This window comes from Hyperoodon ampullatus, assembly GCF_949752795.1.
Source record: "Hyperoodon ampullatus genome assembly, chromosome: X".
NCBI lineage: Eukaryota > Metazoa > Chordata > Mammalia > Artiodactyla > Ziphiidae > Hyperoodon > Hyperoodon ampullatus.
Genome location: NC_136913.1, coordinates 30,056,797 through 30,072,145, shown reverse-complemented (window position 1 = coordinate 30,072,145; position 15,349 = coordinate 30,056,797). Strand labels below are relative to the sequence as shown.

At 38.5% G+C, this 15,349-nt stretch overlaps 1 protein-coding gene across 3 annotated transcripts in view; it reads left to right on the top strand.

Annotated features, from left to right (window-relative positions):
- Nucleotides 1–15,349, top strand: part of DMD (dystrophin) — a gene marked incomplete at both ends in the record, with an annotated part of 2,093,893 nt that overhangs the window by 993,816 nt on the left and 1,084,728 nt on the right. For all 3 annotated transcript variants that reach the window (XM_079728248.1, XM_079728247.1, XM_079728246.1), the window contains one exon: nt 6,705–6,852. In XM_079728248.1, the coding sequence (XP_079584374.1) occupies nt 6,705–6,852 (148 nt within the window). The remainder of the gene's footprint in view (nt 1–6,704; nt 6,853–15,349) is intronic.

Below are 15,349 nucleotides of genomic sequence, written 5' to 3'. Positions count from 1 at the left end.
ATCTTGGTTGCAGGTTTTTCTCCTTCATCACTTTAAATATGACCTGCCAGTCCCTTCTGGCTTGCAGAGTTTCTGCCGAAAGATCAGCTGTTAACTTTATGGGGATTCCCTTGTGTGTTATTTGTTGTTTTTCCCTTGCTGCTTTTAATATGTTTTCTTTGTATTTAATTTTTGACAGTTTGATTAATATGTGTCTTGGCGTATTTCTCCTTGGATTTATTCTGTATGGGACTCTCTGTGCCTCCTGGACTTGATTAACTATTTCCTTTCCCATATTAGGGAAGTTTTTGACTAAAATGTCTTCAAATATTTTCTCAATCCCTTTCTTTTTCTCTTCTTCTTCTGTGACCCATATACTTTGAATGTTGGTGCGTTTAATGTTGTCCCAGAGGTCTCTGAGACTGTCCTCAGTTCTTTTCATTCTTTTTCTTTATTCTGCTCTGCAGTAGTTATTTCCACTATTTTATCTTCCACGTCACTTATCTTTTCTTCTGCCTCAGTTCTGCTATTGATCCCATCTAGAGTATTTTTAATTTCATTTATTGTGGTGTTAATCGTTGCTTGTTTCCTCTTTAGTTCTTCTAGGTCCTTTATTAAATGTTTCTTGCATTTTTTCTATTCTATTTCCAAGATGTTGGATCATCTTTACTATCATTATTCTGAATTCTTTTTCCAGTAGACTGCCTATTTCATCTTCATTTGTAGGTCTGGTGGGTTTTTATCTTGCTCCTTCATCTTCTGTGTGTTTTTCTGTCTTCTCATTTTGCTTATCTTACTGTGTTTGGGGTTTCCTTTTTGCAGGCTGCAGGTTTGTAGTTCCTGTTTTTTTGGTGTCTGTTCCCAGTGGCTAAGGTTGGTTCAGTGGGTTGTGTAGGCTTCCTGGTGGAGGGGAGTAGTGCCTGGATCTTTTCTTTCTGGTGGGCAGGCCCACGTCTGGTGGTGTGTTTTGGGGTGCCTGTGGACTTATTATGATTTTAGGCAGCCTCTCTGCTAATGGGTGGGGTTGTGTTCCTGTCTTGCTAGTTGTTTGGCATAGGGTGTCCAGCACTGTAGCTTGCTGTTCGTTGAGTGAAGCTGGGTGTTGGTGTTGAGATGGAGATCTCTGGGAGATTTTCGCCGTTTGATATTATGTGGAGCTGGGAGGTCTCTTGTGGACCAGTGTCCTGAAGTTGGCTCTCCCACCTCAGAGGCACAGCACTGACTGCTTGCTGCAGCACCAAGAGCCTTTCATCCACATGACTCTGAATAAAAAGGAGAAAAAGGAGAAAGAAAGAATTAGTAGAAGAAGAAAAGAAAGAAGAAAGAAAGGAGGGAGGGAGGGATGGAGGAGGGAAAGAAGGAGGGAAGGAAGGAAAAAAAGGAAGAAAGAAGATAAAATAAAATAAAGTAAGATAAAATATAATAAATTTATTAAAATAAACAATTATTAAGAAAAAAAACTTTTTTTAAACCAAAACAAACACACAAAAAAACGGACGGATAGAACCCTAGGACAAATGGCGGAAGCAAAGCTATACAGACAAAATCTCACACAGAAGCATACACATACACAGTCACAAAAAGAGGAAAAGGGGAAAAAATCATAAATCTTGCTCTCAAAGTCCATCTCATTAATTTGGGTTGATTTGTTGTCTATTCATGTATTCCACAGATGCAGGGTACATCAAGTTGATTGTGGAGCTTTAATCCGCTGCTTCTGAGGCTGCTGGGAGAGATTTCCCTTTCTCTTCTTTGTTCTCACAGCTCCCGGGGCTCAGCTTTGGATTTGGCCCCGCCTGTGCGTGTAGGTCTCCAGAGGGCGTCTGTTCTTCGCTCAGACAGGACAGGGTTAAAGGAGCAGCCGCTTCGGGGACTCTGGCTCACTCGGGCCAGGGGGAGGGAGGGGCACGGAGGCGGGGCGAGCCTGCGGCGGCAGAGGACGTCATGACGTTGCACCAGCCCTAGGCGCGCCGTGTGCTCTCCCGGGGAAGCCGTCCGTCCCTGGATCCCGGGACCCCGGCAGTGGCGGGCTTCACAGGCTCCCCGTACAGCCCCCCGGAAGGGGGGCGTGGACAGTGACCTGCGCTCGCACACAGGCCTCTTGGCGGCAGCAGCAGCAGCAGCCCCAGCGTCCCACGCCCGTCTCTGGGGTCCGCGCTTTTAGCCCGACTCGCGCCCGTCTCTGGAACTCCTTTAAGCAGCGCTCTTAATCCCCTCTCCTCGCGCACCAGGAAACAAAGAGGGAAGAAAAAGTCTCTTGCCTCTTCGGCAGGTCCAGACTTTTTCCCGGACTCCCTCCCGGCTAGCCGTGGCGCACTAACCCCTTCAGGCTGTGTTCACGCCGCCAACCCCAGTCCTCTCCCTGCGGTCCGACCGAAGCCCGAGCCTCAGCTCCCAGCCCCGCCCGCCCCGGCGTCCGAGCAGACAAGCCTCCCGGGCTGGTGAGTGCTGGTCGGCACCGATCCTCTGTGCGGCAATCTCTCTACTTTGCCCTCTCTGCCCCTATTGCTGTGCTCTCCTCTGTGGCTCCGAAGCTTCCCCACCCCCAGCCATCCTCCCTCTCCGCCATGAAGGGGTTCCCTAGTGTGTGGAAACCTTTCCTCCTTCACGGCTGCCTCCCACTGGTGCAGGTCCCGTCCCTATCCTTTTGTCTCTGTTTTTTCTTTTTTCTTTTTCCCTACCCAGGTACGTGGGGAGTTTCTTGCCTTTGGGGAGGTCTGAGGTCTTCTGCCAGCGTTCAGTAGGTGTTATGTAGGAGTTGTACCACGTGTAGATGTATTTCTGGTGTATCTGTGGGGAGGAAGGTGATTTCCGCGTCTTGCTCTTCCGCCATCTTCCCCTCCTGCTCCCTCGTGCCTAATGCTTTTCCAGCCTGAATAGCTTCCGCATGCTTTTATTTAATATTTTGTTTGAATAGAGTTCCTTATTTTAACATTAATTTTAATAATAAAATTAAATCAGCTTTACAGTTTTCGAAGTTTTAGCAGTTGCAGACTCTAGTGAATATTCTATATTTAGATATTTATAAAGTGACAGTATAAGTAGTTCAGATCAAGTCTTTAAGTATGAAAAGGTTCAGATTGCAGGAGCTGGGGAAAAGGGAGCAAAGGGAAGGAGGACATTTCAGGAATATTGGACTAATGTTCAAAATCACGAAATCCTGAGACAGTAGCAGGGCATGGGGGACTGCAGAGAGTCCTTTCTGGCTGGTAACTCCATCCTGTCTCATTTTTGTGGGCCTGGATCACAGATGTAAGTAGAGAAGCCTGAGCTCTCAGACTGTTTCCCTTCTCTTCCTATCTTCAGCTTTGTCTTGCAGAACTAAGGGGTACCATGATCAATTGTATGGGTGCTGATGGTTTTCTTCTCCTGGAGAATTTAGAGGATAGATAAACTGTGAAGAAGAAGAGGGATTGGATGGGAGGAGGCTTTGTGGAATCTGGTGGAAGATGGTAATTGCCAGTGCAGTGAGTGGTGGAGGGACACATCTGCAGCAGACTGGAATGAAGAGTATAGCACAGATGTTGGAGAAACAGTCACCTCCCAGTAGCTAAAAGCATTGGCAAGAGGGTAAATCTGGTGATTAGGTTGGGAAAAAAGAAAAGTAAGAAGGGGACTGATGACTGCTACAAAGGTGGGATGGTAAATTATGACCAAATGACAACTTCTCTGTGGTCTGGTCAGCCTCTGCCTGTTTCCCAAACTATGGTGGCAGGAGGATAGTTGGAGATGTTAGTTGTTTGTGTGTGAGACTGCCTTTTAAAAAGTATTATGCTGGGCCTCCCTGGTGGCGCAGTGGTTGAGAGTCCGCCTGCCGATGCAGGGGACACGGGTTCGTGCTCCGGTCCGGGAAGATCCCACATGCCGCGGAGCGGCTAGGCCCGTGAGCCATGGCCGCTGAGCCTGCCCGTCCGGAGCCTGTGCTCCGCAACGGGAGAGGCCACAACAGTGAGAGGCACGCGTACCGCAAAAAAAAAAAGTATTATGCTTAGTGAAATAAGTCAGACAGAGAAAGATGTTATCTATGTTATCACTCTGTTATCTCTTATATGTGGAATCTAAAAAAATAAAAGAATGTATATAATGAAACAGAAAAAGAATCACAGATTCAGAGAATAAACTAGTTGTTACCAGTGGGGAAAGGAAAAGGGAGGGGCAAAATAAGAGTATGGGATTAAGAGACACTACTATGTATAAAATAAATAAGCAGCAGGATATATTGTACAGTACAGGGAATATGGCCATTATTTAAAATACAGCCGTAACTTTGAATGGAGTATAGTCTACAAAAATATTGAATCACTGGGCTGTACACCTGAAACTAATATAATATTGTAAATCAACTATAGTTCTATCTAAAATAAATAAATAAACAAAATTTAATAACTGTATTTTTCTGAATATTCAAAGTATGAAATGCACATTGCAGAAAAACTTGACAACATAAAAATAAATATAATGAAAACTAAAATCAACTAGTCTCACTAAGATGGAACAATGCCAACTATGATTCATTGTGTTTTAGATTCTCATTTAACAACTCTTTGTGATTCAAGTGCCTGTAAGACATAAAATGTACAATTCTTTTTTAAAGGGAATAAATTCTTATGATGTATTCTTAAGTCATGTTTTGTGTATTAGCACTGAAAACATATGAAAACAAAATTATTATTAAATATGCAAACATTTCCAAGATAATTTTGTGGCTCATGGATATATCATATTTGATCAACTCTAGAATGCCATTATTTATTAAAGGTAGAATTCTTTTTTATAAGCTAGCTATAGAGACTGCCTCTTTTGGCTATCATTGGCTGCCTTTTTTTTTTTTTTTTTTTTTTTTTTTTTTTTTTTTTTTGCGGTATGCGGGCCTCTCACTGCTGTGGCCTCTTCCGCTGCGGAGCACAGGCTCCGGACGCGCAGGCTCAGCGGCCATGGCTCACGGGCCCAGCCACTCCGCGGCATGTGGTATCCTCCCAGACCGGGGCACGAACCCGTGTCCCCTGCATCGGCAGGCGGACCCTCAACCACTGCGCCACCAGGGAAGCCCTGGCTGCCTTTTTTATGCTACCAAAATACTGTCTGTTTTAGATATTTTTAAGGTGAAAATACAGTTAATCATTAAATACAATATCTGATAGAATGCAATGTACATGTAGATATATAATTAAATATTGGAAGAAAATAAAGAAGAAAAAATAGGAAAAAGAGGCCTACAACTATCACGTTGAATTGTTTAACTTGGTGAAAATTCATCTTGAAAAAAGGAAATCCCAGCAAATTTAACGTAAGGTGGTAAAAGACACCACTGAAACCAGAGAGATCTGAGTTAGAGTTCCCTCTCTTCCATTTATCTTTTGGTAATTTACTCAGCATCTCAGTTTTCTCCAGTGGGAAATGGAAGTAATAATTGTTATGTTGCAGGGTGTTTTGTAGGAGTCAGTGGAATGGGATACGTGAAAGCACAGAGCCCAGGGCCTGGTTCATAGAAAATGTTTAATAAATGTGAATTCCATTCCTTTCCCAGTAAAACAGTAGGGAATTGTGGCATTATTTGGGTTCTAAAATTATTTAAAGTTCCTAAATGGAGGTAGAGATCTGAGAAGATCCTCAAGATATTCAAATCTATAATCCATTGCATCTTAAGAGTAGAACTCAGAGAAGTTTGACAGACTACTGTATTGTGAGGCAGCTCTTCAGCCAGGAATCTTCAGGATGGCTTTTTTTTCGTGCTGGCAAATGCCTGTTTGGATGGGCATTGGGAGACCCAGTAGATTGTGAACCCCATAAAACTTTAAAACTTAACAATATACAGTATTTTTCACCTTAACCGTACATTAGAATCATCTGGGTGCTTTTAAAAAAACCAGTGTAAGGATCCCACCTCCAAAGATACTGATTTAATTGGTCTAGACTGGAGACCCAAAATCAGTGTTTTATTGCTGTTTTTTTTTTAAATGCCACAAGTGATTGTTATGTGCATCTGTCTTAGGGTAAACATAAAGCCTTGACTCATATAATTTCCGCCTCAGTCTCTTCTGTGACCAGAATATGACCAAATGCTTCCTTCTTAATATTCTTTTCATATGAGATGTTAACATATTACCTTGCACTAAATTCCTTCAGCATTCCAATTTAAATTTTAGTGGATACAATGAAACCGGAAGGATAAAGGAAGACAACACTCATCATCTGTTTTAGACTACTATATCAGTTAGTTGGTAGATTTTTTACATGTAAGCCTACGTATAAGTTATTACATCTATCATCCTGAATGCTTGAGGATCTTAATGAATAGACGCTTTTAGGTCAAGATATGACTGAAATTGATAGAGTTTAATGAAATAATTTTATTTTGATCCAAAAAATATTTTGACTTTTAGTATCTAGCTTCAAAATACTTAATTTATTAGATGTTAATGTATTTTTTTAATTCCTGAAATTTTATTAAAAATTAAATATTCTCATAGGGAAGAAAACACTAATACTCCATGATAGTTGTTTCCATCTTTGTTTCAATCACAAAATGTATTCAGTTTTAAAGGGAAATTTACAACCTTTTATTTTAATTCATCCTGTATTCTATACTAATTATTTATGTTAATTGAAATTGAAATATACAAATGTGAGAAACTATCAAAATAGTATCCTTGTTAATGTAATAAAATATATGTTAGGTCCATATAATCTATTTATTTTCCTTGATCCATATTGTTTAATTCCAGGCAATTTGACAGATCTGTTGAAAAATGGCGGCGGTTTCATTATGATATGAAGATATTTAGTCAATGGCTAACAGAAGCTGAACACTTTCTCAAAAAGACACAAGTTCCTGAGAGTTGGAAACATGCCAAATACAAATGGTATCTTAAGGTAAGTTTTTGAGATCTCTTTTTTTCAAATTGTTTTTATCTTCACCACAGCATCACGACTACTTAACTTCTTTAAGTAGAGGTTGTGAAGGATGATGGAAATTTATAATTTTTGACTTTTGTTGTCAGCACTGCACCTATTAGAACTTGTCATGATGATCTGGAAGACTATGCAGTGGACGTTTTGTGTCAGGATGGGGGTCTAGACGTAACTGGTTTACCTGATGAACTGCAAAGTGTAATTGAATCTTTGATACAGGGAAACATCTTACAGCAGGGTGTCCTGTGGCTTTGGGGCAGTGTGTGTTTTTGCCTTATGTTGGATTTTGTCCAGGAGGAGAATTTGTGGTATACTTAGCAATCATGTAGTTGCTAGAAATATCCATCATGGTGAAATTACAGTTCTGTTTCCCTAAAGACAATTTGTGGTGATATAGCAATATTTCTATATATTCTATTGACAAAATGCCTTCTGAGATAGTCCAGAGGCCAAAACAATGCAGAGTTCATTGGCAGTACTTATTGACTGTTTCATGGTTTTTGTTAATGGAAATGCAACATATGGATTACAACCAGCGTACAGTTTAATTTCAACTTGCTGTATCTTTTGATTATGCAGATAAAGTACATTGTAGAGGTTGTAATTTATGTTATAAAGTATATGGCTTAGGTATAAGAACTATTGTGTTTATTATACCAGATCTTAAGTATTTTTGCAACATTTTTTAAAGTTGTTCAGGTAGCAATTTTCAGTCAGGTAGATTTGAACTATGGCCAGTTTTTGAATGCCAGCAAACACTGATTAAGACGGATGAAAGCAAAGAAAAGGGTAATGTATTAAATAGTCCAGACATTTCAAAATGCTGGATTCATAAAAGCAATATCATTTTCAACCTTACAGTTCTCCATTCTCAAATATTTTTTGCATAGCAAATAGGCCTTTTGATATTAAGAAAGTTAGCATTTAAACACCTATGTGTGTGTAAGCTATGTAAACATAGAAAATGAATAATTTTGGAATCTTGTGTAATTATGTGTATATCAATCAAATTTTTATACACATCAGCATTGGCATTGCAGGTACAGGAAATTTGTGGATTTCCAATCTGCCATCATACAGAAAATACAGTTTGTAGCAGCACTAAAGTGAATTTTGAGCTAATGCAGCATCACTAGGTTTCTGACTTAAAGGCAGAATTATAAGAGATATAAGGTGTTCTTGGGGAGATTTATAAACCTCTTGCCATTTTCAAAGATATCTATCACAAGGTAGTTATGTATATTAATCTGTTTTTGTTGTAAAAATAATATATACTCATTATGAAAAAATAAAGCAATGTAGAAGTATATTGAAGGTAAATATATATATACCTTCTACTCCACAGAGGGTGGTTGTCTTGATGTGGATATTGGTATATATTTCGGGTTGGCATCTCACTCGGAAATGGATACAGAAGGTTTATTAGGGAGTGCTTTTGGGAATTGAGCAATTGGTTTATGATGTTCCTTGGTATAGTTTTCTTTGTGTTTCTTCTTCTTGAGGTCTGTTAAGCTTCTTGGATCTGTGTGTCCTTAGTTTTCATCAAATTCAGAAATTTTAAAGGTGTTATTGAAAAATAATATTTTTCTGCCCCGTTCCCCTTTTCAGGGACTCTGATAACATATATTAGGCCACTCACTGATGTTTTGTTCTTTTTATTTTCAGTCTTTTTTTCACTGTAATTCATTTTACATAATTTCTATTTTCAAATGGACTAATCTGATCTTTTACCATATTTAATCTGTGGTTAATCTCATCTAGTGTATAATTTTAACCTCAGACGTTGTTTTGTGTGATTCAGTACATTGCTGAAGTGTGACTTGAGAGTTTTAACATCTTTCTTGTCTCTACTCAACATGTCAATCTTTACCTTCTTGAAAATATGGAATACAGTTATAATAACAGTTATAATGTACTTGTCTACCAGTTCTATCATCTGTGTCTATTTTGGGTCAATTTCAATTATTTTTTTCTCCTTGTTATGGATGTTATTCTCCTGCTTCTTTGGATGACTGGTAATTTTTGATTGGGTGCCAAATGTGAATTTTAACTTGTTGAGTGCTTGATATATTTGTGCAGGTAAATATTAATGACCTTTGTGCTGGAACACAGTTAGTTTGCTTGGAAACACTTTGATCTTTTGAGTGTCTTCCTCTTATACTTTTTGAGTTTTGAGCAGAACAACCTAAGTCTAGGACTAATTTTTCCCCACTACTGAAGCAAAACCCATCTCAGTATTCACTCTGATGCTCTGTGAATGATATTTTCCACTGTGGCTGGCAGGAACAGATACTATTCCCAGCCATATGTGAACTCTGGTGACTGTTCCCTTTAGTCATTTTGTGTAGTTCTTTCCCTAGACAGTGGTAGTTTCTTCTCATATGGGAACTGATTGGGACTGAGCTGAAGACTGGAAGAGCGTTCTCTGCACATCTCCAATGTTTATTCTCTGTGTATCTGTCTCCTCTCTGATGCTCTGCCCTGTGACTTTAGCCACTTTGGTCTCCTTGGGTTCCCAGCTCCATCTCCTCAACTCAAGGAGACTCTGTGGCTTTGTGAGAGTGCCTTCATCCTTTGTCATAGCTTGGAACTCTGCCCAGATAGTAAGCTGGGGCAATGGTAGGGCTCACCTCATTTGTTTCTAATTTCTTAGAGACCACTTTTTAAAAATTACCCAGTGTATAATGTCTTCAAAAACATTGTTTCATACGTTTTGTTCATTTAAAAAATTTTTTAACCAAGAAGTTAAATTTGGTCCCTGTTACTCCAACTTGGACAGAAGCAGAAGTCCAAAACAAACAATTTTTATGTCATTTGATATTTTAGTGTGTTTACTTCTATACAATCTTAAAACTATATGATAATTTTAATTGCCTTGAGAATGACTAAAGGTCTCCACTTCTTGACACTGGGGTTTAGTTGTAATTGATGAACATTTTATCAAAACTTTTTTTCCGTTAATTGGAGAATTTCTTAAAAGACTATTTTATTTAGTCTGTTTTTTTTTTTTTTTTTTGGTACGTGGGCCTCTCACTGTTGTGGCCTCTCCCGTTGTGGAGCACAGGCTCCGGACGCGCAGACTCAGCGGCCATGGCTCACGGGCCTAACCGCTCCACGGCATGTGGGATCTTCCCAGACCAGGGCTCGAACCCGTGTCCCCTGCATCGGCAGGCGGACTCTCAACCACTGCGCCACCAGGGAAGCCCACATTTAGTCTGTTTTTTACTCAATGAAATAAAAAAGGAATTCTGGATGTCCAGGGAAAAGTTTTTCTAGCTATGGAACTGTGAATGATATCACAAATATTCTAAACAGTTACGGTTTCTTTTCCCCGGTGATTAGGAAGGTCCAAAATCATGCACATACACATGTGCATACCTGCATAGACACACATAAACATAAGACATCTGGAGTTATCTTTACGTTCTGCTAAGTCTCAGAAAAGGGTACAGAAAGGCATTATAAGTCACCTCCATTGATAAGAGAAATGGAAACTATGGTAATTTCAGCTGTCTTGGTCATTATCATTGTTGACTGACTAATAATGAATAAGAGAGTTTAAATTTTTTTTGTGTGTGTGGTACGCAGGCCTCTCACTATCGCGGCCTCTCTGGTTGCGGAGCACAGGCTCTGGAGGCGCAGGCTCAGCGGCCACGGCTCACGGGCCCAGCCTCTCCGCGGCACGCGGGATCCTCCCGGACCGGGGCACGAACCCGTGTCCCCTGCATCGGCAGGCGGACTCCCAAGCACTGCGCCACCAGGGAAGCCCCGAGAGTTTAAATTTTTGATGAGAAATTATTTTAGGAAACAGAATGTAGATGCTGCCTGTTAGCAGCAGACAGATTTGTTGCCATGAACCAGTAATGGTTACTTTAAGGAAAATCAACTAAGCAGCCCATGTACTAAACAAATATTTACAGGGGTACACTGGAGTTTAAAGCCTCATAAGAATAATTTTCAGCAAAGATATCATGTCTAGATATGAAATAAAATAATAAACAGGTACATGTTGTAAGTTTATCTATATAGACTTCTATCAAACTGCATTTTATTTATCTTTTTAACTTTAAAAAAGACAAATCATTGTCCTACTGACACTTGGTGTTACTATTCAAAATAAAGTTGCTGCCAATGCCAAAAAGATTGTCTGGTTCCATGCAACTCAGCTATTGAATGAATGCAACTCAGCCATCACAAATGAATGATAGAATTAAATATATTAATTAATATTTTTCAAGGTATTCCAAAAATATGTCATGGCACCGTGGGGAATCTTTTAAAAATATCATATTTTTTACATGAGAAAATATCAATCATGTTTCATGCCACTAAAATTGGTCTGTTAATAAGCTCATTCAATTATTTATGTGTCTCTTAAATATTCATTCAACAAGCAGTAATTGAGTACATATGGAAAATTTTATCACCCACAAAAAATATTGACATGCCACATTAGGCTCTAGTAGAAGTTTAGAAAATTGGCTAAAAAGTTGGAAGCCACATTCACAAAGTGTGGGTTCAAATCCCAGCTCCTTTAGCTCCTTTAATAGCTGCAGAATCTTGTGAAGTGTCTTAAATCTCTATGTCTCTGTTTTCTTTTCTCTTAAATAGTAAAAATGAGATGTGCATAAAGTACTTAGAATTGCATTCTCCACAAAATACTCATTAAACGTGAGATCTTATAACTAATCACACTTCCTAAGTGATTAGCCTGTATCTGTAAAAACAAAAGTGCATTTACTGAATTGCTGTCCCCAAACATCTGAAATACAGATTGAATAACCAGGCATTTTCAATAATGCTTACTTTTATGACTTATGATGTTTTCTCAAAGTATTGCTCTTGGATTGGAAAGTGAGGAACATTCCAGTTCAACCAAACAAATCTTCCTCAGAAAGCTGACACATCTGCCTCTTTTTAGAACTAACAAGAATAAATGTTAATGGGAGTTTTCAAAGGTAAAGCTGGGCACCATGAAGGAAAGTTATGAAAATAATGTTAACTCATCTAGTGACAGAGTGAATTGGTGTGCCAACAAGTACCTTGAGTGAAAACAGAAAAGTGGAAATCATAACATGTCCTAACATTTAGCTCTACATGTTCTTCTAGAGTAGAAAGAAATAATTTTTAAAGCACGGGCTGTTATTTTAATGGAGTTGAAAATTCTTGAAGTTGACAGTAGAAACAATAAAAATCAAAATTAGATTGAGGGCTTCCCTGGTGGCGCAGTGGTTGAGAGTCCACCTGCCGATGCAGGGGACGCGGGTTCATGCCCCGGTCCGGGAAGATCCCACATGCCGCGGCGCGGCTGGGCACGTGAGCCATGGCCGCTGAGCCTGCACGTGCTCCGCAACGGAAGAGGCCACAACAGTGAGAGGCCCGCGTACCGAAAAAAAAAAAAATGAGATTGAATATTTAAAAGAGTAGAATAACCTTGCTATTAATGGAAATGGAACCTGTTTATTTTATGGGACAGTGCTGCTTAGTGAACCGTATTAAAAATTAACAGCACCTTCTAAAGAGCGTTGCCTTGGGCAAGCATGAGACCTTGAAATTGTAAGAAATTTCATTTGAAATTAACCTAAAGAAGTAAACAGAAGTAGGATTATTTAGATGAAACTTTTAAGGCTTTAAATCAGTGAATGGTAAGCAAACATAGGGAGTGAAACAGCAATGTGTTATTGTGACATTAGTTAACTGCTGTTTTTAGGCAAAATATCATCTTCTTAAAGTTAGTCTTCCAGCATATCTTTCAATGTTACAGTGTTTTACTCCATTGTATGGTAGAAGTATAATATATTTTTGTGTATTGCTGTAAATAAATTCAATTAAAAACTGTTTACTTTGTAACATAATGATAAATTTTAATTCATTGTGATTGTGGGTACTTAAGACAGCATGGATTAAGTATGTCATATCATAATGTTTATGTTCATCATCAAATCTCAAAAAAATAGTTTAAATTCATGTTCTAGTTAAGCAAAATATGCTTTTTCTTTTCTCAAATTGGAAATTTGCATGGAGAATGGAAAATTACATATAAACTGTATAGTTGTAACATGAGAACATTTCTGTGATCTCTCAGATGAGGAAATAAATCAAGGAAAAAAGGCACTATTTCTTGCAGTTGAGGGAGAGAAGACAAAGAAAGAAGCATCTAAGAGTCTCAAAGACAATTTTAGCTGCTCTTCAGCTCTGCCTTACCTTGGCTATTTGTGATGGAAGAAAATTCTAGAGCACTTTGTAAAGGACCCAATTCTTACAAGTTTAGATTCCAATAACACATTGGAGCTGGGTAACTCCTACCCAAAAGCTTGAGACAAAGTGAGTCCATAAAAAAGCTGTCTTCCTCTTACTGGAAATACCCAGACTTTCTAATTATTCTCACCCTGATTTCTGAGCTTGCAGCGTAGAAAGCCTCAAGTGGTAGGTCCCATCATTGAAAAACCATTGGCTTTCTCAGAAACAAAGAGTGCTGAATGGATGTACATAGATCACTGACACTATCTGCTATAGTGAGTGTTTGTATTTTTATTTGGATATACTTTAATACCTAATTGGTAATCTACTCCCCCAAAGGATTCTGTAGGAGATAACTGACTTTGAATTAATATGGAGTAAATCAAAGGCTATCTAGAAAAAGGCATATGGTGTAAAAGACCAAATTGCATACAAGTATGTTTTCTGTGTAGTCAGTTTTTACAGTGCTGATTTTACCAGCTGGCTGGTGAGTTTGAAGGCTTCTTAACAGCTGCACTGCTGGGGCTCAAATGCTAATAGAAACTTTGATAGAACAATCATTTGAGTAAAAATTTCTGCCATCTGTTGCCCTTCATTGGGACCCCAATGTTAAGAATAATTCATACTACTGCTGGCCCTTTATATTTCCCCAGCAGTAATAAAATTTCATAAGATTTTGTTTGGTGGTCACAAAGCTACCCTGGTTTCTGTAGCTAGAGGATATACACTAACATAAGAGAATCAACATGAAAATTTACTGCGAAGAGAATTTGTCTCTCGTCACTTACTTTAGGGTTACAGTGATGTGTAAGTATGGGAATACATCTTAAAGTAAGCTTTCCAATGTTATTAGCTGGTAATGGCATGAGAAGTCAGTCTCTTAATACAGTTAAACAGTTGGGTACTTCATTCTTATGTAAATACCGTTAGCTTTTTATTGCTGCTTAGAAACTCCTCTATAACTTCTTGGCTCTTATGCGTCTTTTCAGAAGTAGTAATAACAGATTTATTGGGAGTTTGGCAGAGTGCAGAAATTCAGAGAGGGGCTCTAAATTGTTGCCTGTCAAATGTGTCTTTCATAAGATAAGTATATTAAAATAATTGGATAATCTCAATGGCTAGTTCTTTAAGTTCTGTTGTTTAGCATGATATGTTTAAGAAGATGAAAAATTGCTCTACATAATGGAAAATAAGCAATAACCAAAACTATAACTTACTGTAATAGCCACAACTGTAAAGAACTGCTTAAAATGCATGAGAAAACATATCATCCCTAAGGGATCCCCATTCTTAGAGTAAGAAATTATTAGGAGAGTAAGAATCTACCAAAAAAAAAAAAGTGAAGCATGCTAATTGCAAATTCCAAATTGGAAAAAACCCTGCTCACATCAACATGGAAGCAATGTGAAGCAGAAATTATTTAATGAAAAATAAGATTAATGCTAATATAAGTAATTTTTATGAAGTACAATACTTTGCAAAGAGGATGTTCCAGCCACTCTGATCTTATTGCTGTTTCTTCTCTCATACCTTCTTATTATTCCTTCTAGTGCTAGTTCCTACCATTAAACTTGCTTTTCTCTTTGCTAGAGGGTTCTACCCTATCCTCAGTCTTTATTCCCTATGTCTTAATCCCCTCCCTCTCAGGACTTTTGTACACTTCTCTTTACTTACATATGTCCATGTTCTGATGTTATCTTCTCAGATATGCTTTTTGTAAATTCTCCTGTTTTAAAAAGATCACACACACACACACGGAGAGAGGATTAATTTCTCTCCAAATTACCCTGCTTTGCTTTCTTCATAACATTGTCAATTGCTGAAATTTTAATACATGTTTGCATGTTTATTTTTTATCTTTCCCACTAGAATGTAAATCTTGCAGGGACCTTGTCTTTCTTGGTCACTAATAGGTCTTCAGTACATAGAACAATCTCTTCATATATAAAATATATAATACTCACTATGATGAATAATTGGATAAATGAAAGGATTATATTTTCATCATATTATTCCCTAAGGCAAACTATCCCTAAGCTTGTCCTTTCTTCCATTTTTACCCCATCTCATATCCAAGAAATTCTTCCTTCCAAGGAGCTGCCCTCTCCTCTTCTTTGTACAGAACACTTGAAACTCTCATATTTGCTGAAAGTTTTTAGCAGTATGATGGCTTCATTCTCTGACCCTTTGAGTGTATCATAAATATCAAAATCCATTC